Here is a 27,288-nt window from a genome sequence, read left to right on the forward strand (position 1 = left end):
GGGAGAAGCCCCCGCTCGTACAAAAAGCCTCCGGGCGGAAGGGGCGAGTCCGTCGCGCGAGGTGGCAGCCATGCCCCCAAAGAAGGCTCCGGCCAAGCGGCGCAGCACCGACTCGGGCGTGGAGCGCGACCGCGGAGCCCTTTCTCAGGAGAAGAAGGATCAGCGCATCGCGCTCTTCCTCAGCGACTTCGACCAGCAGGGTAAGGCCGGCCGGCCGGCCGGCCCCCTCCGGGCTCGCTGAGGCGGCGGTACCGGGCCCGGCCGGCCGGCAGGGAGGGGCTCGGGGCGGGGCGCCGCGCGGCGTCCCGTGAGGCGCGCGTCGGGGCGGCCGAGGCTGTGGCGGATCGCGGAACGGTGGGGCTGCGCGGGAAGCACCGCTCCGCCAGGGGGCGCCGTGACGGACGGCGGGGCGGGGAGCGGCCGGCGGGTTGGCGCCGCCGCACCTCGGGGCTGGCATCGGAGGCGGGTAACGCGTGTGGCGATAAACGCCCGTCTGGTTTCCAGCCAAGGAAAGCATCCGGGAAATGAAGAAAGAACTCGATTTGCTCTTGCAAATGGCTGAGAAAGCGTTCATGGTGGAACTGCTGAAGATGCCGACTGCCATCAGAAAGATGAAAAGGAAGGACTTGCTTAGTAAGTGTGTGTGAATGCAGCATTTAATATTGGTGACACGGCCATGAAATCAAACTGAAGGCTCTGCGATCTTGAGTTGACTGTAAGCCTTTGCAGAAGGTGTGTTTAGTGCCTTCCCTGAAAACTGCTACCTAAAAGCATTGGCTTCCAGCAGCACAGAGCATTGCTGCTTTTAATTCAGGCTGTGTACTGTTTGGCTAAATTTACTGTTCTTCTACAGATAAAACTTACTGAAGTGGCCCAGGATGTTTGTTTATCGTTGTTTTGCACACTGGCTGTCCTAAGGGATTTGCTAGTGAAGGTGAATTATTTAGGCAACTACAGTTCTGAATTACATGCTCATTTCCATACTTTGAAAGATAAGAACCTGCAGATAATAATGATTCAAGCAACAGTATATAAACAAGCTGTGCTTTCTTATGTCACAGATTTGCAAGAAGGGGAGGAAGTGGCCCTTGCTGCTGCAGCGGTGTGTATTTTTAACTTTATCACAGCTTACAGACCAGAAACTTTTCTTTCTGCTGTAAAGATTTCAGACAAATTACTTTGTTAATCTGCCTGTTTAAACAGAAGACATAAAAAAGGCTAGACAGCCAGCCACAGTGCAGTAACATTACTAAACATTTATGGTCATCTGCAAGAAGTACAGCTGCTTCTGAAAAATAAACTGCTGTTCAGCCATTTCTGTCACTTTCTTCCACGCCCTTTTGATTTATTGCTTTCTATAAGATAAAATGTATCTGTTGAACAAAAAATATTCACTTTATCTTTTTGAATAAATGTCTTACAGACAGACTGTACCCTAGAAGATGTACCAAACCCAAAAGTGACACGGACCAACAGTAAAAAAGGCAAGCAGCTCTATTATGTAGCTTTGCTCTTAAATTTTCTCCTTGTTGTGGTTTGAGCAGAATGTGAACATTAGGCCTGGAGAACTTCAGAGGGAAGTGCTTAACTAAAAGTACAAGGATCATGTGCTGTGCTGCTGTTCTAGTGCTCCAAAACATGAGATAAGAATTCCTGCCCTTTAGATTTATCACTGAAAATGGTGAAAGGAGACAGATTTGAGAGCCTTATCAGTGCTCTACAGTATAACAGGAGAGCTCAGAACATTACAGATTATGCATTGACTTCCTGTTCTCTAAGCTCTATAAAGAATATAACATTCATCTTTATAGTCCAAACTATGCCATAAAAGTGACATTACTACTTAAATGCAGTTGTTTTATCTGGGAGTTAAAGGGTTATGTGGTGCCTTTTAACTATTTGATGTGTCACTTTGTCTGTGACAAACAGTTGGCTTTGAAATCTGTCCCAGGTGAGTGATCGTCACCCAGCAGCACTGATACCTAACTACGGGTGGGTAAATCGCCTTCAAACAAAATGTTTGAAGTAACGTATGCCTCTTTGTGAGACTTCTTTTTCTTTTCTTTCAAATGCATTTCTAGTTAAGGTAACTACAATTGTTGAATATGAAGATGCCAAGTATACATCTGCAAAGAAAATACCTAAAAAAGTAAGTTTATTCTAAATAAACAATGTAAGGGTTTAATCAGTTGTGACGTGCTATGAACCCTGCTCTGTCCATTACCAGGCAGGCCAGTAGCCTGTTGTCTGTTTGAACAATAAATTCTTTCAAATTCAGCTTATTTTCAGTTAAGCAAGACAATTTGCATAGTAAATTAACTTCATAATAAAATGTTATCTGCTCTTTGTGTAACTCATTCACACAGAATTGCACATACTGAAGTAGTCATTCTTTCCTGATTTGCCAGTAAGTCCTGATGGTTTGAGAAACTATTTGAAACATTTTTTTAGAACTCAACTTTGTGTTAAAAATAGACGTATGTTTGGGTGACTGGTGCATCCTATCCACATGGATCTGTAAACCAGATAGCACAGGTGTATTAATTCTACCACCTCAGTCCTGTGCAGTGCAGTACCTCAGCCAAACACAATGTGCCAGGATGACTCAATGAAGACAAAGCTTGTATGTGGAGTTACAGGTCTTAATTACAAGAGGGCTATGTGTTGGAAAGGTGTATGTTAGAAAAGCTATTGCTTGTGTTTGTTCATACTGAAATTCAGTACAGTTTTACATCAAAAAACTTGAAATGTGTATTTGTGGTTTCTAAAATATGTAAAACAGCAAAAAGCAGCACTGTGGAGCTTAACTGTTCTGTTTGAACACAGAATTCTTCCAGTATTTTTCCTGGAAGTATCTATCATATGTCTATCATTTTGCCTTAAGATGCCATTTCTGTTAACTGCAGTCTAATGCACGTTCTCAGGTATCCAAATCAAAGTCACTGGTTTCACTGAGCTCTGGTTTAAATAGCAAACTGCACAGTCTTTCTAGGTAAGCCTGACCTTTGATACATAACTTACTTAAACTGGTAACTCCTGCACAGAATCATTCTCAAAAGTAGATGAAATTTGAGCCTTGTAAATGCTCTGATAGAGATGCCTTCCGTAACTTGTATCGGACGTACAAGAAAGCACATCTAGCTGACATCTAGCTGAAAGACGTAGTTCTCTCACTCACCACATGGCGTGCAGTTCCGAACGTGTTATCAGCACAGACTAACAAACATCACTTCATGAAAGACAGCACATAAGGGAAATGTCTTTGTTGCTTCTTACTATGGGTAATGAACTGTTGTGTAATAATTTTGCCCTTAGTCGTAGCAGAAAGGAAGTTATCATTAGCAGGGAAATAGATGCTTGCAAAATAACCTTTGTGGTACTTAGGATAGACAATATTTAAGTCTCGTCATAAAATCTAATGAATTAAAATAAATGAATAAAAAACAGTGGATACATCTGCTTGAAAAAGCTTTTTGAGATGCTCCTGTTCCAGTGTACATCCCTGAATCCACTGGCACTTATTTGGGTACATTCAATTTGTATTTGGAGAAAAACAGCTGACATAATATCAGTGCTTAACATGCCTAAAAGAAATAAAGTCTTAGCCATGTACAATTATTTTCCTGAATTGGGATTTTTTTAGTTTCTGTCTTGATGAAATCAAACTACAGGAGGTTGCTTTGCCTGAGAAGTCTGGCTTTTCAGGCTGCATTTATTCTGTGCAGTAACAGTGGGACAAAATTATGCCTTTAGTCTTCAAAATGCGAGTGGGAAAAGAGAGGAAAGAGCAGAGGTAAATTCTGTCATCAAAAATTCTGTGAACCAAGTTAAAGCCCAACAATTAAAAAAAAGTCAAAAATTAAAAAATTGTTCTGTGGATTCAGGTCAGCCATACATAACAAGTGTCCTGAGAGCTGAACTAGTAAAATGAAATCCTACTGAAAAAGCAGCTTCTCAAGATGATCATCTCTGTATGCTGAAACAAAGCTGGGGATGATGCTTTAAGTATCCCCCACATCGGGAATTGCAGCTGTCCCTTATTTGCTAATGTAACCAAAACCTTTCATTCACCTGTCATGTTAGGTTCCAGTATAGCTCAGAATCTATTTGAGGGCTTCTTCATTGTATATAAACTGGATATGTTACAGAACACTTACAACGTTCTCTAATTCACTGTCCATTTTCATCTAAGCTGGAGCTTTTACAGTAGAAGTAGATGAGGAGGCAATTAAAATAAATCACTACTCCTGTTATTTTTTTAGGTCTGTTTACTCTTCCACAAGCATAAATGAGGCTGTTAAGACTCTTGCCCCTGACTGCAATGCCACAAATTTCAAAGCCACGCCAAAAGTATCAAAAGGGTAAGGAGCACCAAGACACTGCATGTCGATCTAGATTTAACAGGTCTTCATGGTCTGCCACTGAACTTGGTAGTGGGGATGTGAACCAGTTGCAGCTCCTGCTTTGAGCATGGGCGTTAGCTTACTTTTTCATGGAGGTACAGAATGCAGTGTCACAAGTAAGCCAGTTTGTTTCTTTCCTTTAAAACAAAAGGAGAAAACTCAACAAACATTAATGGAGTATACATTCTACTCCTTTCTCCTTTTGCTAAAAGGTATAGTTTAGAGTTTAAGCTACAACCTCAGAGCATATGTTTGATTAAAATGTGACCAATATGCTCATGTTTTAAAAAATTGATTATCACAGTTGTATCCTTTTTCAACAGTTTAGGTTTTCAATTATTTTACATAAGCAACAGTTTAGTTTTGACAGAAGTCGGCAGCTGAAATACCCAAGGGTGTATGATTTTGGTAACTAACTGGGTCATGAAACCAACATGTTGCTTAGTTTCACCTTGGCTTACTACAAATGCCAGAGGCTTATTGCCACATAGAAAATGTCCAAATCCTGCCTTTAAAAAAATACAAAACAAGTGTAGGAATTCTATACGTACAGCATTTCCTGTACCTCTAAGAGGTAGCAGCTTTGGAATGTCCTGCTATTTCCCTCTGAAGTGAACAGATATAGTGCAAGTTTTATCTTAAGCCTCAAGGCACAGTTTTCTCTTTCCAAAACTGTTCTGTCACTGTTCATATCGGGGAGTGGATGTCCTTGATAGTGAGAGGTCCAAATGTCAGCCTGCTTACAGGCCTGTAACACAGGAATAAAAAGTGTCACGGTCAGAAAATATTACCTAGTGTGCTAGTAAATGCTGCTATTAGATTTCCTGCAGTCCTTTGGCAGCACTGAAAAAGGTAAACAAGATGGCTTTTTTCTTAGGTATGCTTGCTACCACGTGCAGAAACTTCTTGCACAAAAAATGTGCAGAATAGAGGAAGCTAATGTTATAGTAACATTTTACTTGTATTCTAGTGCTGGACTACAACAAGCTGTATCAAGAACTTTACCTACCAGTGAAAGAGTTCAAGGCATGATACTGAGAAGTAAATCAGTACCCCAAGATAAAATGGTTCCATTTGTAAACATTCCCTTGGCTGATGGACAGGTATGAAACTCTTCCTTTAAAAAAAAATTCTAAAATACTTTACAGTAGTTCAACTGTGAATTGTCTAATGCAGATAGCTCTCGCTGTCCCTGCGTGAGCTGCTAAACACAAGGAAGAACAGTTAGCAATGTTTTGTAATGTAGCAGGGCAGCACCTGGTTTTCAGAGAAGCTGACAGTGCAAGTATAAACGTTTGGAGTCGTTTTTGAAACTTTCTCTTCATGTTTTTAGACGCTCCGTATGGCTGGTGGAGACCTCCGTAACTTTGATGTCCAACTATTAAATCAAGATACAGTACAGCACATTCATAACCTAGTGGTAAGCTTAAACCAGGAGACTTGCATATAAGTATTCCACCACCCAGTTCTGCATTTTCATGTGAGATAAATGTTCTGGGTGCTAATTCTAACTGTGTATTTCTTCAGAAGTTAAGCCTAAGTTGGCTGGCAGAAATTGGAAGGAGAGGGAGAGGGAGGTACAGGGAAGGGACAACTGCTGTACACAGATAAATGCGTAGGAGAGCACTTACAGAAACATGTACAGTTACCTGGAATAGAACAGAATTATAAGCTTTTCCTTCTAGATTGCTCAGTGTGCAAATTGCCATACTTTATCCCATCCACAAAAGCTTACACAGTTACAGCAAAGCTTCAGTTCTTGTTAAAATCTGTTGTTCTATGTCTATTATTGAATAAGAACTGCTGTTCATTCTCTACTGGTATTTGAACATGAACTACCTTACTTCTGGCTCTAGGAAGTAAATTGTTTTGAAGAATAAAGCTGAACAGAACTTCGTAGCACACACTGCCTGACATTCTTAGCAAAGCATAGAGCTTCCAGATGAATTCATCTGGAGCAATAGGTATCCATCTGGACAATCAGTGATAATAATCAGATAAGTCTTGTGGGTGGGAGTAATTGAATGTGGCTGGAATAAGTTAACATGAAGGTGCGGAAGTCAAATTTGGTAACAGCGTATCTGCATCTGTAAGCAGAGAGCAGGGATTTACTTATTACATCTACAGCACCTAATTTTTTAATTTCCTTTAAGCTTTGCTTGTTAGCTTGAACTAAAGTGAATTTTCTTCATCCTTAGAGTGAGCTGACTGTATTATGTGGAAAGGCTACTGCTAAGTCGAGTTAACGGAACTGCCTTGCGATGACAGAATATTCACAACTGCTCTTACCTTCCTCCTCTAAAAGTGTTCAGAGAATATCTACAATGTCTTAATAAAGCTGTGTACTGCTGAATAAATATTTTTACATAAAAGCATACAATGGGATCCATGTTTTTCCTTGTTTCCATAAAGGACACAAATGCAAAAGGAAGCGATTTTACTTTTCCACCTTTGTACAAGCCTTTAGCTGGCATTTTAGCTCAGTTCACAGTAAAAGGAAAAATACCTTGATGTAGCAAGCAAGATTTAGTAGCAAAAGATTTAAGGTCTAACTGATATTTCTACACAGCTAGAAGTAGGAAGCTACTTATTATTACAGTTTACATTGTTTCTGGCATGCAGGGAAGAATTCTATTTAGCTATTGGTTTGCTGTTACTATTCATGTTTTGTATTCTAGAGATTTTACTTAAGCCTTAAAATGAAATGCAGGTTTTTAAGTTCTTTAACAGAACTTTAAGATATGCAGCTTCAGTTTTCTGGTAACATAGACATAAATCTAACACAAACTGAATTATTTCCAGTCTTCTGTTGTGATATAACTTGCAAGATAGAGTAATAGCTCAGATTTTCTCTGGTAGGAAAGCTTTTGACAACTTTTTCAAGTAAAAGATGACCACCATTGCATAAGCTTTTCATTAACTTGAGGATACTCCTGGCTTTTAGTCTGCTAGGAGTGATTTCAATGTTTTCACTGTGATACGACAGCAGGGAAGACTTGCACTTTCAAAACTTTAAGCATATTTTAAGCAATTTTAGCTTCTAACAGTTTTTTCTTCAGTCTTCTCTAAAAAAAAAAAAGTGAGATAAGGGTCACAAGTTTCAATTAAGGAAAAAAAAGCTCTTCCTAGGACAAGGAAGTCAAAGCTGGTCAAGAACATTAAGTTAAGCCTAACTGATGAATAATCTTATTTTCACTTGATAACCAGAATATAGATGTGCTTTTCTTTCTAATAATAGCATTAAGAATTGTATGAAACATTCTACATTTAGAAGTCAGTCATTATACTGCCCAATTACAATTAAGTTTATTTGAATTAACCTAAATAGATGAGAGCATCACATCAGCTTGTTATCAATGTTGATTCCTGAAGACAAGCTGGTATTTCAAGATGAATGATTTAACTGTTCCCTCATATACTACACTAATGCATACACCATTGCAAGGCAGCACTGAAATCTGAATGTTTGACAACAGTATTCTACAATTTCCATAAAAATGTATTGTTGAATATAGCTTTGAAAACCAGTACAGTGCACAGCTGTGGGTTTAAGTCTGAATGTAGTGGTATCTATTACAGAATTTGCTCCTGTTGTTTAATCAGGCCTGCTCTAGTTGAAGGATCTCATGAATTTTAACTTAGAGTGTGCGTGTGTGTGAGAGAGAGAGAGACTATTAACAGCTAGGAAAGTGTCTCTGGGCCCTGACACGGGCCAAACTCACAAGCTGTGCACTTCTTCAGTGATGCAGGCTTTCTAAATCAATTGATACGTTTATCCCAAGGGTGAAGCACCGAAGACTCAATTACTCTGTAGTACTACCTCTGACCTACATATCACAATGCACCACTTATTACAAAGAACATGCAACTAATGCTTCTTTCACATAGGACAAGCACATTGGCCTATTTAATGAGGCAGCAGCTGCAGTAAAGCAATAAAGTTTATTGCTAAACCAAACAAAATTACTGACAGTGGTATTATATTACTCCCAAGTTTAGTACTGAAGTCAAGACTGTATAAGTTTTAAATTTATGTATGACTTTTGCCACACTAAAACTCTGTAGAAAGAGGAGATGCGTAGAATAAAGGTAATTCTGGGAATATGGTCAGATTCTACTGTCAGGAGCCTAAATTAAATTAATGACTAATAATCCATACTACATATCATGATCAAATCTACATCCTCCCCCCCCTTTCACTTCAATATGCTATCTAAGAAGTTACAGCGAATTCCTCCCCACTCCACCAAAAAACACAAATTTAACAATTTACCTCTACTTTAGAGAGATACATTTTAGAGTTAAAAAAATTTTACAGTCTAAAGTTTAGAGGTAAATCTGAAGACCAGTATCTGAAAGCATTAGACAAGTACATTAATTATTAAACACTACAGCTTAAGATGATGAACTTGGTGAAACACACCAGAAGGATCACTATGTAACTATGACTTCATGCAAAGCCAAAACCTGCAGTTTAAGTGAGAATAAACAAAGCTTCAATAGAGGACTTGCAACGGTAAAAATCAATACTGAAGTAGCAGCCAAACAGTGTTTATTCTTGCTCCAGTTTAAAATCCACATTTCGCAATGTTCCAATGTCATCACCTACAAGTGCACTGAAAGCTCTGGAGCACTTCTCTCCCACCTCACTCTGATAAGAATTCAACAATTACCTGACAAGCTTTTAAAGTCACTCTTGAAATTTGTAAAGAAAAATAAGAGTGTATTTCAACTTCTACTCAATGGGGAAGAGGAACTACACTATAGCAAACTGGTGAACAGCAACTCATGCACAGTTCTCCAACTCTGTAACAAAATAAGATAGCTGTACCTGATAATTATTTAAGGTCTCTTTTTTAAAACCAATTAAATGCATATAAAAAGGAATAGGACTGAAACTGGGAAAATTAAGCATCTTAATACCTAGAAAAATTTTAAACTACTGAAAAGCTGATAAAATTGACAACATTTAGTATGTTTTGAGGTAAAAAATATTTGTCAAGTACAACACTAATCTCCATCTCTTTACAAACTGTGTTAACATCACTACAGATTGCCAGGCATGTTTTTTTTTTTTGTTTGTTTTAAAGACACAGATTTAATTTAGCACGGGATTTAATCATCTTCATTTCAAACGTTTGTAACTTCTTGATGGCAGCCTGAAATCTTTGTACTTTCTCTATAGAAAGGGGACAGGGCTGTGGCCTTCCCCTACCCAAATAGTTGTATTGCTGCTCAAGGAAAATATTTATACACACAGTTCTTAAACTGCAAGCTGGTTTTAAAGCAGCTTCAGCCTCTGTTTTCAAGCACCTACCTCTCTATAGTCAGTTGGTACACATGGTCAGAACCACTGCAAAAGTAAAAGTTACACGGCAAGAAGAAATATATTATACACCAACTGCTTTTATTTATTTCAGAAACCGTTCACAAGATGGTAGAAAAAACTTACAACCACTTCTAATTTAGTCTTCCATTGTTCCCAGTCAGCTCTAAACCCATTATGTGCAAAGCCCATTTACCATGCATCTAGATGACAGATACAGGCTATGAAATTCTTTATTCTACTTGTAGCAGCTTATGCAGGTGCAGCCAAATACCAAGCCTCAGGACAAATTGTACACAAACTTTACAATGTAGAATTTGAATTTAAAATATGAAACTTAAAATCTACACAAAACTGGTAAAAATCAAGCACAGATACGAGGACAAACTTAAAACCCATGTGAAAAGGAGTCTCGTCTTCCTTTCAAGTGCTTTATTCTGCTACACAGTCAAAATGAAGATGTAAGCTTTGTGGTTAGTTTAAATTACACTCTGTAGATACTATAGACCAATTTAAAAGTTACACATACAGCAATAGATGTCCATTGGTTCATCTGGATTACTTATACAATCCAGTTGGATTGTTGAAAACAAGTCAGGCAAAATTTCAAAGAAAATCCTTGTGCAACTTTTTAGACAAATGTTTACTGATGGGCACACTGTACCCCAGGTCCATGATGGCTGCTTTCTTCATCAGAACTATCATTATAAGCTTCACGTCTCTGGCCACCACCTGAACCACGAGTGGTATCAAATTCCTGAAGATCTACCTCTTCTGCATCACCAATTACATTAGGAAATTCTGGTCTAGCAGGCAGAAGATCTTCAAGTTCCTGCCCCAAAGAAAGAAGCGCATTCAGTACCACATCTCCAACTTCTAAATAAAGTGATGACTTCCCCACAGCATCAAGACTCCTTGGAGCAAGTTTGGTTTGGAAGCCTAAACTAGAGTAAGCTCTGAAGTGCATAACTCATTTAAGAGTAACCAAAGTATCTGCAATAACTGGAAAACAAAAAAAAAAAAAAAAACAACAAAAAAAGAAAAAGCTCCACACATTATCAACCAGTGTCCAATCAGTAATTACAGTTGCACTCTCAAGACTTATCACATGGTCATAGATTCTTCCTTCTATTCTCATCTACCCAAAAATCAACACCGCTTTTAAAAACAGGTTCCAGAAACCTAATTCTCAATTCATATTTCAAGTAATATGCTGTCTATGAACAGTATTAATAGAACAATTTATTAACATTTACAGATTACAAAGCAAGCACAGGGGGCTAACACACAAGCACCTTGCATGCACTGTCCAATAAAACTACCAAATTTATGCTCGAAAGACTACTTACTGAAAGCTTCTCTGGGCTAATCCAGTTATTTTCAGGAAACTGAACATCAAATTTAATGTAAAGATCCCCCTTCTCAAAAGGATTGCGATACTGTGGCATTCCTTCACCTCTGACTACACGGACACAACCTGTAAGGGTAAGAAACCAATCTGCAGAATGCTGCTTCAGAAACAGTCCTGCCCCACCCAATTCTCCAGTCTGGGCTCAGGTAAAAGCAAAACAAGAATGGAATTAGATATTCAAGAACAACAAAAGCACAGTCAAAGGAGTCCTTATCTCCTCACACTTACCTGGTTCAATTACTTTTCCAGGAGGATATTTAACCACAATTTGACGCCCATCAAGGTGCTTAAATGTGAACTGGAATCCACACAGTGCTTCAACAAGTCCTATCTTGTGCGTCATATGCAAATCATTCCCATCCCTTTGGAACACCTGAAAACAGAAAACAGGAGGTATCTTTTCTAGCACTACAATCATATCCTCACAAGACTGTATTTAGAGTTTACTGTTGTTCCTAAAACTTCAAGACATTACTTAACACACTTTGGAAGCGTGCACCTTACAAACACCTCACGACATCCTAAGACAAAAGGTTCAAATTACATAAAAAGGCAGCCCGTAAAGCAGCAGTACTCCTTTACCCCAAGACCTTCTACAAAAATTAGGCTATAAACAAAAAATTCAGGACTGTTTGACACTGCTTCTCCTACACCATGGTACAAAAAAAAAAACAAAAAAAAACAAAAAAAAACCAAACAAACCACATTTTCATTTCTCAACATTTATTGTAGTAGCTGATATCTCCATCAGCTAGCTACCTATGGAGCAGGGTTTTGATCAATTAGTCCACAGCTATCTTAAGAGATCTTTAAGCCACACCACTTTGGATTTTTAATGGGAATACACGTGAGTTTGTCCACCAGTAGGCTGCCAAAGGTATTACTTCCTCCACCTCCTTTCCCACCTCAAGGGAGATTTTAAGAACACAAAAAGCTTGACTGAATATCAGTCTAGTTCTACTCACTAGGACACAAAGTTTCAGTATTTTTCAGAATAGTTAATGCTGTAAAACCAAATACAGTTCATTAGTAGACTAAGATAGAAATGGAGTCTACCATATGAACTTTCATGGTTTTATGCACATGTTTTGTATGTGTACAGTGTTCTCATTATCAAAAACGACAAACCAAGTAACTGTGATGCTGTGTTTCACCCAGTATTATAGAAGAATGCATAAACTACACATAGGTCTCAATAGAATAGCTGTCCACAGCACTGAAAAGCTTACAAATTTTCAAATAGTTAAAGCTGATAATGACTTAGAAATTTGTACCTCAGTTCTTTGAGGCAACAGAATGCTTTTTTTAGTCCATTTAATAGTTTCCTCCTTCAGAGTAAATCACAAAGTTTATCTTATCCCTTCACAGTAATAACTGGGCTTTTTCAAACAAAACATTAAAAAAGAAGTCATCCCAACTTTCCCTTAGTAGAGGTCTAGGACAGAAAAAGGTCATCTGCAATGTTTAATTCAGAAGTGCAATATGTACACACTAGAATACAATAAGAATGAACCAAGCTAGTATAAAGCAATCTTGTTTCCTAGTGCTTGGTTAAATGATCTAGTTATAGTATCAGCATTCTGTGTTAAATTTCCAGAGCCCAACAATAGTGGACACAGAAAGCACCATCTCTGCAGCCTAGTAGGAGTTTCCTGTGATGTCACAAGACATTAATAAAATCAACACTTTGCACTGTTTGTGCCACAAGCTATGTAGATTGAAGTTAATGTCTTGAACAGCTCTGCACAGTGACTAAATCTAGCAAAGTCATTGTGAGCTTATTTGAGAAGATTAATGTTCACTAGCATGAAGAAACACCAAAATCCACATGTCCTCTGGTCCTCACTTGCAAATAAAAGCTCACAAATAAAGCATATTACCTGCTATAGAATTACTAAAGGCTATTCATCATCTCTTCCAGACATGCAATTACATGAATACAGCCATTTACATCACTTAAATATTAAAAGATGTATCAAATGGCATTTAAAATATAAACTTAAAGGCATTACCTCATTCTCCTTTTCTTGGAGTAACAGGACAATATCACCTGGTTCCACACCTGGAGCCTGATCTGCTTCTCCACTGAATGTAATTCTTTGCCCATGTTTCATGCCTTTGTCTACATGGACTTCAAGTATTTTTACCTCTTTGATCACCTTTTTCCCTTCACATTTTTTACAGCGGTCTTTTTCATTAATTACTTCACCTGAAGACACAAGTTCAGAGATTAACACATAATTGTACACAATTCTAAAAGGGAAAGAAAGCTATTTTAAAGTAAGTTGAACGACATACGCAAGAGAACTAGTTATTTAGGTGTTGCTTTACACATCCATCACAAGAAGAAAACCAGATTCTATTCACTGTACTTGGGAAAAGGGGAAGAAAGAACAAATAGGGAACACAAAGATATATATAAAAGCTTCCAAGCAATCTTATCACGAATCTTCAAAAGATTTTGGACACAGAAGACAAAACAAAAGGTGAGGTTTGCAGCTTGCATTGTTCCTTAGGTTCAAACTCAACTCCAGTATCCTTACCATTCAACTTCTCTTTAAAATAAAACAAACTACTTTTAAATTCTTCGTTATATTGCAGGATAATCACTGTAAAGGAGGGAGTGGCAGCATCCACTCTTCCTTAGAAGTCACAATACCAATTTCAAACTACTTCACTGAATTTCAGAAGCTTAATTCTGTTCTGTTAACAACAGTGAAAGTTGCTAACAGCCCCATTCTGCAGCATTCTACTGCAGCCCTTAAGCACTACATAAATGCAGTCAGTAAAACTAGAGAGAGCCTCACATACCAAGATAGCTGATCAAAGCGGCTTCATACAAGAGCAATAAATGGTGTCCCACAGAAATTATCTACAACTGCCTGGCACATAAGACTCCACTCCTATACTATCCTGACAGTGAATAGTTTTTCATACTGTTTGTCACCTTTAGCAACGCAAGTACTTTTTCCAGCAAACTGAAGGGTAATTATACAGAGCAACTTAAGTTGTCTGTCCTACCCAACTGAAACTATGTATTTGAATTGTGAAACAAGATGTTCAGAAACATCATTTGTAAAATATTTCAATGAAATACAGCTCTTTTTAATGTCAGGTATTGTCAAAAGCAAAGCTATCTACAAGGCTGCATTACTACTCTGCAAACTGCAGAAGATTCAAAAAGGATTCACATGTAGTACATATCATGTGATGATAAAACAACAAAGTCAGCAAAGGGTATCTTAGTATTTTTTTTCTTTTAAGTCTAACTTTAGGTTTTTAGTTTTAACCTAAACCTGTTATCCTTGGATATCCTTGGAGACTAAGACAGTAAAAAAAAAAAAACAAAAAACAAAAAACCAACACCAAAAACTTCTAATCCCTCCTCCCACCCCAAAAATATTGCTCTCTTTAATGGAAGAGTAATAGCAACAAGTAAAATTCACATCTAAGTCTTTAAGAAACAAAACCACCACCACACAACACAAATTAAAAAAAGAACAAAACACCACAATTAATCCCTATTGTTCAAGCTTCCAGGTCATCTTTCAGCATTCCAGACATTAAGCCTTGCTTCTGCTCTAAGTAAAATGACTTCTCCATACTGGGTCCAGACACCTATCTGACAACATGACAACATAGGGGAAAAGCTTTCCTAGATGAGATGTAATTCACTATGAGAAAAGCTATGCAGCAGTTCTCCCAAACACACAAGATAAATATTTATATATTTTTATTACATATTTATAAGTGCAATGAGGAATATGAAAGAGCCAACCTACCTTCTCCATTGCAGTCAGAGCACACAGACTGCATCTGCTGAACCATTCCAGGAGCCAGCTGTCTGATCATGATACGTACACCTCTACCCCGACAAGCATTACATTTCTGAACAGCTCCAGCCTTCCCTCCTTGACTAGAATAGAAAACACCAGTTGCATTAAAACCAAGCCTTTCAGAAATGTACAACAATATTTACAGCAGTAGGTTAACATGCCTGACTGCACCGCCAATGAGTCAGGTGTCCCTGCTGGCAAACACACACACACACACACACACACACACACACACACACACACACACACACACACTCCCCCAAGTAGTTCAAACCCCATGAAATTACAAATAAACGATTTTGAGTCTGAGAGCAGACTTCAGTAAGTTAAATACTGATGAAGATCTGACATAGAAGATGCTTCACTGTATCACATGTCAATAAAGCAAGCAGAACCGAACTTACCCATTACATGCACTACAAAGGACATTCTTGCTAAGTTGTAGTTTAGTTGTCTTTCCATTATATAAATCTTCTAAAGAGACTCTGCAAAATAAAGCATTTTCTCCTGTGTTATCATTTAACAATATTCTTTCTCCACATCATTAAAATATCTGCTGGGACAAGTAATAGAAAAACAGTTCTTCATAATGACTAAATCTGCTGTTAAAACAAAATTTTTTTTAAAAGTACCACTGTGCTTTTACAAGGAATCATTAAAAACTGTTCTATACATATGAATACAGGTACAGTCCTGAACATCACTTAAGAGAAAAGCTATGATGTAATTGGTTAGTTGGGTTTCTCCACAGGAAGCAAGCTAACATAGCACATTATGTTTCACTACACAGTCACATTTGATCTTTTAGTTTTCTTTTTCAAAGAGGTTCTACGAAGCAAGTGAGAAGCCCTCCTCTCTCTAGATCATCTTGGAGGCCTTTATAGCATACATACATGAGAAGATTACTTACTACTGTACTGTACTTTCCCCTGGAAAACACAAGATACTGAGGGAGAGGAGGCAGAAAGAACAACACTAACAAGTCCCCAAGGCTATACAGTTCTTTACATTTGTTCATTTTTAGATGCCCTTGAATATACGAGCAAATTCTAATAACCTCTGTAAAGTGAGAGAAGCTTACGAACAGTGTTTCCCCAGTTTCACATTATTGGACAGAAGTTTCAACTTGAAGTATATTAAACTAGAAAAGGTTACCTAGCATTAGCATTTACAAATAAAAACAAAACTAAAGCAATTAGTAATATTAGTTTTAACTGTAAGTGAAGAACAGTCATGTGCTATTCAAGCATGTTGTTCAGTTTGGTTTTGTTTCTGAAGGTTTTTTTCTTTTTAAAGAATTTCCCATTAATTACATACTTTATACTTCCAGACAGTCAGCTACGAATGCAAGTTAGCTAAAATCTTTCAGGAGCATTAATACCTAAAGAGTCCAGCTATTACACAATACTTGTTTACTTAATGCAATTTCAGATTAGAACTTCCAAACATAACTGAGAAGTAACACCAAGAAAATGACATTAACTAAGGCTTGTTACAGGCTAGTATTGAGACAAATCAAAGTATCAGATAACCTACATGATTAACCATTTATTGAAAACCAGCTAACTGCCTTCTGGACTATACGTGACACAGAGGTCTGAAAAGGAGACGCAGACTGCATAATCTCACCTGGGGTGCACAACAAACATATAAACCAGCAGCAGATAAGAGTACAGATAAGTTGAATATTTACATTAATTTCAGCATTATGATACTTACTTGAGAGGATGCATCATATCTTCTCCTCTTCTTCTACCATTACGACTTCTACTCTGACCACCCATGAAGTTGAACAATCCACCACCAAAGATGTGGGAGAAAATATCGTCCATTCCACTGCTTCCACCACTACCTTCTCGAAGGCCCTGTTCTCCATATCTATCATATAACTCACGTTTCTCTGGATTTGACAATACTTCATAGGCAAAGCTAATTTCTTTGAACTAGAAAAAGGAAAGAATCACATCAGTGCACAGTAATCTTTAACTAAGTGAGAATTTTGCTACAGTTCCCTGTCCAGCATGAAAACCTGATGAGGATGGTACACAACACAAACCTTCTCCACCCTCATCCTAGTAAGACAGGAAAGCAGATTTAGGCATCACTGTGTTACATCTTGCCTTCCCATCAAACATGACATTTTGTTGCAGGTATCCACTGACTTGCTTTTTGGGCCCAGCACAAGACAGTCTTACTAACAGGTACAAAACCACAGGTTACTGCAGTAGCCAGCAGGCAAAAACAAGTTACACACATGATATCGACTGTCAGACTTGTCAGGCGCTTTAGAAGTTGCTCAGTTCTCCTATTTTAAAATGCATTTTAACATATCAGTCCACAAAACAAAGCTTATCTTCACATAGTCATCCCTGTTCACTTCTAAGCAATCTTGAGAACTTCTGATAGGGATAATCAACTGAGTCAACTTAATTAACATTTTAAAAATTACTATTAGTACATCTGATCCAAACTTCTCATATATGTGGTGTGTTTTATGCTGCAATTTCAAGTCCCTCCAAAAGTACTTTTTCCCACATCTTCACATATTTTACTTTCAAAAAAATATGGGCCCAGAAAACAGATTATTCATGTTTTTCAAATACACATGTAGCTAGATGTCAGTGTCAGCTGACACTGGCAGATGAAGAGGCAATTCTTTCAGCACTGCCTTCTCAACGAATTTGACTTAACTGCTGCATTCTGTCACGAAGTATGCCCTGAGATTGGAAATAAGTAGAGAAGGCACTGTTCCCTCTCATAGTTCTTACTGTTTTTGAGCCATCTGCAACACCAAGCCCCCAACACTTTTTTCAGGTCTTTAGATGCTATTGAAACAGCAAACTTCAGGAGTTTAAATGAAAAAAATATATAAAAACAAAACAAGTCTTACTTTGTCACCTGCATTTGGATTCTTATCAGGATGGTATTCCTTGGCCAGCTTTCTATAAGCCTAGTTGAAAGAGATACAAAATTAGTTCCAATTTTGAGTCATCTGTACTTTCTTTGAGAGACTCAACTAGCCTTCCAAGGAGAAAGAAAAACCTGATAAAATGAGGAAACAAATGTTTGATATCAGTCACGTTTCAATGGGGTATATAATTCTGATTTTACTATGTCTCCTCAATCACAGCAAGACATTAAGAACAAAATGGCTGCCTCAGCTTTTCATCCTATTTTATCAGTCACTAATCCAAGAAAAATCATTTAATTTTTTTTCTTACCTACCAATAATTAAACATTCAATCTCATACTGAACTAAGTATGAGTTACATGAGCAGAACGTACACCATCTCTACTTCATTGTTAAAAACAGCAGACAGAATGGCTGCAAAGATTTTTAAATATGCTTTTTTGACCAGTGCTTCGGTTCTTAAGACCATGACCTTTTCTTTAGCAGTACTCCATCACTTTGTTCCTAGCTTAGAGGATCAAAGCAAGTAACAAGACTTCTTCTACAATTTGGGTATTTCTCGCATCTTCTCCCTGACCCCACCTCATCAGTTCCCAATGTCTGCCCCATGATTGTTAACAGAAATGACTCAAAATGACATTTGAGTAGAGCTGAGCATCCAAATTCTCCCTTTGGAACTACAGCTGTAGAAGAACTTTACGCCTGGTAAAATTCCTTTATTTTGAAGTTACATGTCTTTACTGATTATCTTGAAGTATGCTGTGCTTAAAAAAAGTTAATAAGACAAAGCAGAACATCAATATCAGAAGCAAAATGTTCTACAATACGCTAAGAGTAAAGAGCAAAAGTCATAGGTCTCATAGTACAAATTACCCATCAGTAACAAGGCTTAACTTTTCACAAACTTGAACTGTAATAAAAACATCTTTTCCTTGTATTTTAAGCACTAAAATCATTGAAAAATTCAACTGAAAATCTACATATCATATCAGCTAAAAAGGATTTTGTGTAGTGACTGTTAAAGGGAAGAGTTCATGTCTTCGCTTATAGCAGCACAGCATTTTAGAGCAATCCTTAAGATCATTCATGGTCCCTGAGCAAGCAACCTCTTTTTAATTAATGAGAAAAAGATCCAGAATCAAGGCTACATGGACACCTACCATAGCTTTAATACAGGTTAGTTTAACTAATCATTGTTAAGGGCTGTTTTCCTCCTGATTCTCAGTAAAACCATTATCCATTTCTTTTTTTCTTTGCTCTGCTTTCATATCTGATATTAAAATATCAGATTAATGAAGCATCCACATGGCCTCTCAGTGAGGATAAGAGGGACAAACTGAGTGCTACAAGGCAGTTGGTACATTCCTTGACAAGTGCAACATATAGCAACGAGTACAGAACAGCAGAGGTCATAGAGTAAAAGAGTGCTGCAAGTTCTTCAGTTGTATGGGAGAGAAAACACCTTTAAGAGACTTTGATAAGGAAAAAATAGTGCCTGATGGTGTTAACAGTGCTTGATGCTGTTTGCCAGCCTCCTACCACCTCTCACTAACACTATTTCGACACTGCCACTGCCTATCCCTGCACAAATTAAGCTACCGTGTGCATGCTGGGTAACGCGGTTGTTTGTGGCAGCACCACCCATCAGCGGAAGCAGGTCACTGCTAGTAAACTTGCTTGTTAATTTTCCTTCCTCCCGCATAAACGGGGGTAAAATTTTTTTGGGGGGGAAACAGGAAAGCGGTTCATACCCTACGTACTGAAATGCCTGCGGTACGTCGTTAGACCGATGACCCAGCTCCAAGTTTTCTCCTTGCCTCTTTATCACCTCGCTTCGGTGCCCCCGGCCCGGACTCGAGCAAAGCGAAACCCCGCCGGGCCCACACGTGGGACAGACAATGGGGAGGCCGCAGCCCCGCTCCGCTTTGCGCCGCTCCCCTCCCCCGAGGAGCCCCCGCCCGTCGGGCGCGCAGGGCGGCGGGAGGCAGAGGCCGCCCACGGCCATGGCGAGGATCTCAGACCGCCGTGCCGCACGGCAGGGCCCGGCTCCCCGGCGCTCCCGCCCCCCCGTGCCGCTCGGGGCCCGCCCGAGGCCTACCCGGCTCCGCCACCGCCCGCCCGCAGGCGAGGCTCCAACGGCCCCTCGGCGCGGCCCGCGCATTCCCGCCGGGCTGAGGTGACACCGGGCGCCTCTCTCTTCCCGCACGCGGGCTCAGGCCTCGCGGCGAGACCCGGCGCGGCCCCGGCGCCTCCAGCCGTGCCCCCCCCCCAGCAACCGCCCCATCCCGAGGCCCGCCCCCGGCCCGCTCGCCTCCCGCCGGCCCTCGCCCGCTGCCCCGCGAGGCCCCGTCCGGCGCCCGACCCACCCCCGCCCCGCAGCGCTACCGCCCGCCGTCCCCGGGCGCCAGCTGCCGCCCCTCCGCCGCACCTTCTTGAGCTCGTTGTCGGAGGCTCCGGGCGGCACGCCCAGGATATCGTACAGCTTCGTGTCGGCCACATTCGCCATGGCAGCAGCGGACGGCGGGCACGGGCCGGAGAGGGCCGAGGGGCAGCGAGGGCGAGACCGGGAGCGGGACGAACGCCGCTGCGACGTCACGCGCAGACGCCTCGACGTCACCGCGCCGCGACGCGGGAGAAGCCCGCCCCCCTTCGCCCTTCGGCGGCCCCGCCCCCTCGGCCGCTTCTGGCGCCTGACCCAGTTCCCGCGCGGGGCTGCGGGGGGCGCTGTGCTCGTGGAGCTCGCGCTGCTGGGGGCGGAAAGAGGCTGTGAGGGACGAGCGGGCGGGCTGCCGCGCTCCGGGCGAGTGGAGGTGTGGAGCGTTCCGCGTGGGAGCTGAGGCTTCGGCGTTCCCCGCGTCGCTTCGAACCCGACGTTGCAGTGCCTGTGCGCCCGCCTTTCCACAGGTGACTGCGCCTTGCTGCTGGGGCGCGTCTCTGAGGGCACCTCGTGCTGTCAGACCTCAAATACCAACCGATTTTTCTTCAGGGTGTATTACCGAGGCTTCGGTGGTTATAAATAACACGGGTACCCATCTGCTCTGTGTTTTTCGTGTTTTGCTCTGCTTATGGGATCTTAAAAAAGCGCTAGTTGCTATGCTAGGCTTGAAGTGGTGCGGAGAAGTGAGTTGTGCTAGAGTGGCGCTGAGGCCACGGCAAGGCACCGCTTTCAGATGGCAAATAAATGTCCTGCTTGGCCTCATTAGAACCTCGGCCCTCAAACCTGGTCAGGAGTGTGGCTTCTCCAGCCTTTCCTCATACTGCACTCCTGGTCATCAGCCCCTCTTCAGGCAGCGACTGCTGGAAGGCTCTGGAACCTGGGGCAGGTGCTTGGCAGAGGGAAGAGGAGCGGGACGGGGCCAGTTCTCTACAGTGCCCTCCTCAGCCAAGCAGCCATGCCTGGAGCGTGTCTGGGATGAGGTGAGCAGTGTTGGGCCCTGAGGAAGGTCTGCCAGGAGCAGATCAGAGACTTGGCCCAGGTGAAAGTGCGGGAAAGGTACTTTGAAATGATTCATGTATTTAAGGTGCAGAAATTTGAATGGGCCTTTCGCCTGAGGGGAACAGATTGAAGCACTTGAAGGCTTCTTTCCTCATCATTTGAGAGCGACTTCATCTCTTCACCTCAGCTTGTGACTGCAGTGGCTGCAGTTGGGAAGAGCCATCTGCTGGTGGTTTCTCTGCTCATTAGGCTGATATTTACAGAGCCCTGAATTCCATCACTGTGTTTACGAAGGCTGGCATAACCTGGCTTAGTACATCATGGTAATACTTGCTGTGGTATTGTAGGTGTGGCAGTTCAAAGGGAAATGGAGACTAGTATTGGAGGGAGAAAAGTGTTAGGGCAGAAACAGCTACTGGGACAACCACCGCATGAACTGCAATTATCATCTGGCTCAGAGACATGCAGAAAGAAAGAACAAAAAAAAATCAGGAGAGATAAGTTTCTTCAGTATTTTTAGAGGCTGTCTGCACAGCCTTCAGTAACCCTATGGTTTAACATATGCATCTGACGTCTGGCACTAGTAAGGCTTCAATGTTCAGCTTACCTGTGTCTTGCACTACTTGAATTCATCTTTTATTTTGGCAAGGCTGCATTTAGACTTGTCAGCTAATATACAAACTGTCTGGCATGCATTACCTGCCCTGGTGATTTTGCATTGCATTCACTGATTTATATGCTTCTAGAAATTACTATTTTTGTCATATGGCATTTTCTTATTAGTGGGCAGTCAGGTAGGAAGAAAAGTTATGAGGATGTAGGGAAGCACTTTGCTCTGCAGATCTGAAGCTAAACAGAATCAGTATGATTGGTACCTACACTATTTAAAATACCATAGAGTAATATGCATTTGTGCCTTTGCATTAAAAAACAAAGCAAAATGTCAGCAGCTGGAGATCAGAAGAGCTAACTTAGCTCAACCCAGCAGGTGCTATGCTTCTACCAACTGTTCATGAGTTGTACTGACAGAACTTGTTAGGCACATAGCTGAAATGTCCCTCACTTCTTTTTGCTAGCACTTGTACATTGTCTTTGTTGTCTTTTGTATGGTTCTTTTTTGTTTGTTTGTTTCAATTTCTTTATCATTCCTCTCCTTCCCTTAGCTTATTCATATAGTTTCTAAGATTAGGTAAACTCACACACTGTGATGAAAAGACGGAATGTTAAAACTGCAGCAGTTGCTGTATGAGGTTTTGCTTTAAATAGATTGCACAGTTCTCAGCTCTGCAAAGTATTGATCTGGCTTTAGGCAGGCTCTAAGAGGGATCATTCACACTTGGTTTGTGTTTCAGGTCCTTATGCATTCTTTATATGGAACAAGTTGAATTTCTTTTCTTTTAGTTGAAGCATTTTGTTATGCTTCTTTAGAAATCAAATAGGAATTGTTTGTGTTTGTCACTGGAGAATCAGAGAGAGAGAGATCAGCCTTACCTTACTGTTAAAGAAATATATCCCCACCCCTTCCCTAACAATTTATCAAGTTATCTTATGTGTTTAACATAGTCTTTCTTCCTAGTCACTTGAGTGTGTAAGTAGGCACTGTTGCCTTCTATTTAAAGAGTACTACTATACAATCAAATTTAAATGTAATAATAGTAATGGGTTTTGTTTAAATACTCCTGAAGAATAATGCAGTCATACACTAAAAGCTATGGAGCCTACTTGGTCTTTTCTTTAAATATTCTTTTATTTCAAATTTGATCTGATTAGGCAGCTGGTGTATTATGCACAATGTCTGATTTCTACCATTTTTCCACTGTGAAGAAAAAAAAAAGAAAAAAGAAAAAAGAAAAAACCATTCAAGAACATAAGCTGAAACTTCCAAATAATGTTCTTTCTAAGATCCAATAACCGAAGAGCATGTTAGGAAGTGGTGGGCAGCTGCCCATGCAGTCAGTTGCAGTGATAACAGAACTGTTGCTGGTTAAGAGGAGCATGTCCCTGCTCCAGTTCTTCTGAGTGGAGAAACAGGTTTGAGTCTTACCATGTGGTCAGAACAAGAGGTCTTGTCTTGTCTACTGTCCTGCCCCACATCTGATGATAAAACCCAGGGCTGCCTGGCAGGTACCTGGGCAGCATCAGTAATATGATTTGTGTACCTCATTCCTTTTCTACTTTCCTGGCCCTCATTTTTGCTTCCCTTGCACCTGTTTCTCCATCCTCAACTCCTCCAAAATAAACAATTACCCCTAATTAATTATTCCCATAGGTCCAATTTTGCTACATCCACACCCAGATTTGGGTTACTTAGATACAGTTACTTGGATAAGGTGAGCCTTATGTCCTATTACTGATATGGTTACTAGGTGTCATCAGCCTTATATGATTTAATTCCTAAAAGTCCTTTCCAATAACCTGTACCTCCCACTAAACCACCCATAGAATCCAGCCACCCTCAGAGAGGAATCTGGACTTTGGACAGTATCTCACACTAGTATTTGTAGTTTCTTGTGATTATTTTTTTTCAATCTTACGTGCTTTAGTTTCCCCAGTTTTGTTCAGTTAGCTGAATCTCACACCAAAGCCTAGTCAGCAGTATGACATTTGCTTGCTACTGTAGCAGGGCACAGCTGTTAGAAAATACATCAAAATGTTAGAAGAATATTTTAGCTGAATTTGTTCTATTATTATTATTTAAAATTACTTTGGGGTGAATTTTATGGGCTGCAGAACTTACCTAACACAAATATATTCTACCAGTGTAAATTGCAAGCAGAGGTATTGTGAAAATTAGTTTGGATAAGGAATCAAAGCATTAACTTTGAAACAAAAGTTGTTGTTTAGAGAATTTTCTTTTACTTTTCAAAGAGATTCATTAAAGTCTTGAGAACACTGGTAAGAAATTTTGGGATGGAAATAACCCTTTTCTATATTTAGGATATCCGAGGGAGAATTGTCACATTGTTAACTGGTAAAGAAGAGCAAAGAGTGGATAGTGCAAAAACTGATTAACATCTCAAGTGTATGCTGACTTTTCACAAGAGAACTGAGCCATTTCAAATTCATATTTCATAATCATAAAAAGATAGTTTTGGGGAAAAATTCATAATGATCTACTATGAAAAAAAACTGCCAGCCTTTTAACAGTTTCTTTAATTGTTTAAATTCCTGAACAAGTCCCAGCTTTCTTCTTGATCTAGTAATACATCTCAGTGTTGCTGGAAATTGACTAGGCAAGACGTTTTAAGTAAGATTTCCAGTGCTTGGAAAAAGTATTTCAGTTTATTAGGCTGTAGATTACATGTAACAGCTGAGATGTGAGTAAGGCCCTTGACATAATGAGAACTTGCCTTGCCAATTATTGTTATTTTTAGTTGTTATCTGATATGTGAGTTACACTTGCACTTAATGTTTTTACATAATATTTTGTTTTGTTTTTCCCAGCATGCAACAATCCCTGTGCTATTCAATATACAATGAACATCTGAGCTGTAAGTATGTGATCTTTCAGTTTTACTACCAGTAACTCTCACAACACAGGATTAAAGACATTCTTAAGATAAAAGCTACATTTTGTAATACATATGCAAGATTTTCATAGGTGTTAAATCTTCATACTTAAAATTTGGATGTAACTAAAGTTGGCATATTCTTGAACTATGTACTTCAAACAATCTGTCCTATTATGTCCTGTTTTCTGTAATACATGCAAGCATTTTCTGTGAAGAAAAAGATATTATTGGTTATTAGTTTGGTGTTTTGCCTCTATTTAACTGAGGGCAATTTTTAAACAACTTTGTTTCAAAGGAGATTTACAAGAATGCTTTCTTGTAAGATAAGCAAGAGGACGCTATTACAGTATCTCTGTATCTGCTTATATTTCTCCTAAATTGTACTGTAACTGTTGTAAAATATGCTAGGCCCTCTAAGTGTAGAGTATACTTGATGAAACCAAAAGTGGAGTAAAATGGTACTTTGTGTAGTACTGAACAGACTGTATGAAGGCTGAAGCAAGAACAAGAGGGAGAGCATTGGAGTAGATAACTGGAGAAAATTCATGTAATGTTTATTCAGAAAAGGTAACACATCTGAGAATCATCCGGATATAATCATCCCTAAACAATTAAATAGGGTTTAATTCCTCTCCATGCCATTAAAATACAGACAAATAATGCCTGACTTCTGAGCAAAAGCACTGAGGACTTTTTATTGCCAGGGCAGAGTTGTGCTATTACAGGGTTTTTGAAGGAAAGGGTGGGTGGGTGGGTAGGTACATGGAAAATGGAAGTACTTACATAGGGGAAACCAGGGGGAATGGCAACTGAGGCATGAAGAAATACGTAGACTTAAGAATGCTTTAGCAAAAAGCCTGTTATATATGGCTTCTCTCTCTTGCCTCTGAGCGTGTGCATCTACAGGAGTGTGTTCTCTTTAGCAGAAAGGAGTCAACAAAGAGATAGCTAGCTCTGTATTTTGAGGCTAGAACATACATAGAAAATAATGAAAACATTCTATAGAAGACTGGTATTTATAGCTTTTTTATTCTTAACAAAAAAAAAAAAAAAAACACAACAAAAAACAACCAACAAAACTCACAAAATCTTCTGGTTAGTCTACCAATAATGTATCAGCAGCTGTCTTAAAAAGACGCCAGTCCAGCTTTTCCCAGAACCTTGTCCTTCGACAAGATAAACACATTCCTGAAAGCTGGGACTGAGTTCCAACATCACGATGGCTTGTGACTATTTCCTCTGTGCTTATATCTTATGTTTATAATTAACCTTATTGCAGCCAAGAATCACAGTATTGCTACACACATTACCTTTTAGTCAGTATTTAGGAAATGCATTAAGGAATCTATAAGAACCTGTGGGATAGCAGCTCTTCATATTTTTCATGCTCGCATTCTATCTCAGATAAAATAGTTTACATGAAATACTTCACTGCAGTTACTTCTATGAGTGCAAATACTGCAAAACAGTAATGCCTCACCCTTCTATATTAAAATATTTATATTTCCCTTTTTATTTCTTATAGAAAAATGTTAATGTCTTGAGTTTGTTGTTTTGGAGTAATTTTATCTACAAGGTAGTTTTTCACATTTAGATAAAATCAGAGAATCATCACATTTGAAGCTTTGTGGAATGAAACAATATTACAACTTAGAACAGTATTTCTTGACCCGTTTAAGAGTGTTATTTCAAAATCTTGCACTAAAGGGCAACTCTGTTCTCATATAAAGATTTTTTTATTTTAACGATCCACACACTTCTGTGACATTGTTTTTGTTCTAACAGGTATTACAACTTCATAATGCTTTAGTCTTGCTCCAAGTAAGTTAATCTGTTTTACTGTTGATTTCAACAGAAGCAAAAGTCTGGAACTTCACCAAATGCCTGTCTAAATGCCATTTTGAAACATATTTGAATAACAAGCTAAAATGTGAATAGCTTTATCCATCATGAAGTTAATAATGTGGACAATATGTGAAACCATGAGATATCTGCCTTTCTCTCAAAAACCAACAAAATCCTTGGCCTTTGGGAACAATGTGTGACTTAGCAGAGGGAAATAGTAGAACTCCCTTATGGGTCCTCTCTAACTTTAAAACTCTAAGTAGCTATTTCTATGTTTGTTACCTTTGTACTCTAAGGAAAACAGGGGAAAAAGAACTGTGAGTTGGTCTGCATCCCTTCCACTCAAACAATTATTAATTTATGACTTCATATTAAAGATTTGTTGAAGGGGGAAGGTAAGGCAATAGAAACTCTTTTTTTTAATGGCTTTGTTGTTTGTTCTAAAGAAGAAAGGAGTGCATACAAAATTAAGTTAAAAATAAATATAAATATATTTATTTATTATATTTATTTTTATTTATTTATTTATATATTATAATAAGCATAAAAATAATGATTGTGGTTCATCTTGCATAACTTCAGACAAACTTCTGAACTTCAAAATTAAT

The 27,288-nt window shown here is 39.5% G+C and overlaps 2 protein-coding genes and 1 long non-coding RNA gene across 3 annotated transcripts in view; 2 read left to right on the forward strand and 1 right to left on the reverse strand.

The window, feature by feature from the left end:
- The first annotated feature begins 28 nt into the window (after positions 1–28).
- Positions 29–6,783, forward strand: LOC128081893 (borealin-2). Its single transcript, XM_052685619.1, has 10 exons — positions 29–200; positions 505–633; positions 1,062–1,102; positions 1,424–1,484; positions 2,082–2,149; positions 2,925–2,992; positions 4,263–4,361; positions 5,374–5,506; positions 5,737–5,823; positions 6,602–6,783. Exons 1-10 carry the CDS (start codon positions 71–73, stop codon positions 6,647–6,649), a joined length of 864 nt encoding a protein of 287 aa, XP_052541579.1. The 5' UTR covers positions 29–70; the 3' UTR covers positions 6,650–6,783.
- Positions 6,784–9,789: 3,006 nt separating this feature from the next.
- On the reverse strand, positions 9,790–20,496 carry DNAJA2 (DnaJ heat shock protein family (Hsp40) member A2). Its single transcript, XM_052685618.1, has 9 exons — positions 20,316–20,496; positions 17,867–17,926; positions 16,696–16,919; positions 15,381–15,461; positions 14,923–15,056; positions 13,153–13,349; positions 11,369–11,513; positions 11,079–11,206; positions 9,790–10,561 (listed from the first exon to the last, which is right to left on the reverse strand). Exons 1-9 carry the CDS (start codon positions 20,391–20,393, stop codon positions 10,373–10,375), a joined length of 1,236 nt encoding a protein of 411 aa, XP_052541578.1. The 5' UTR covers positions 20,394–20,496; the 3' UTR covers positions 9,790–10,372.
- A 200-nt stretch (positions 20,497–20,696) lies between these two features.
- Positions 20,697–27,288, forward strand: part of LOC128081901 (uncharacterized) — an 82,393-nt gene continuing 75,801 nt past the window's right edge. The window contains exons 1-2 of the long non-coding RNA XR_008207457.1: positions 20,697–20,791; positions 24,768–24,814. This is a non-coding gene — a long non-coding RNA (uncharacterized LOC128081901). The remainder of the gene's footprint in view (positions 20,792–24,767; positions 24,815–27,288) is intronic.

This window comes from Tympanuchus pallidicinctus, unplaced genomic scaffold (assembly GCF_026119805.1).
Source record: "Tympanuchus pallidicinctus isolate F22 unplaced genomic scaffold, pur_lepc_1.0 scaffold22, whole genome shotgun sequence".
Taxonomy (NCBI): domain Eukaryota; kingdom Metazoa; phylum Chordata; class Aves; order Galliformes; family Phasianidae; genus Tympanuchus; species Tympanuchus pallidicinctus.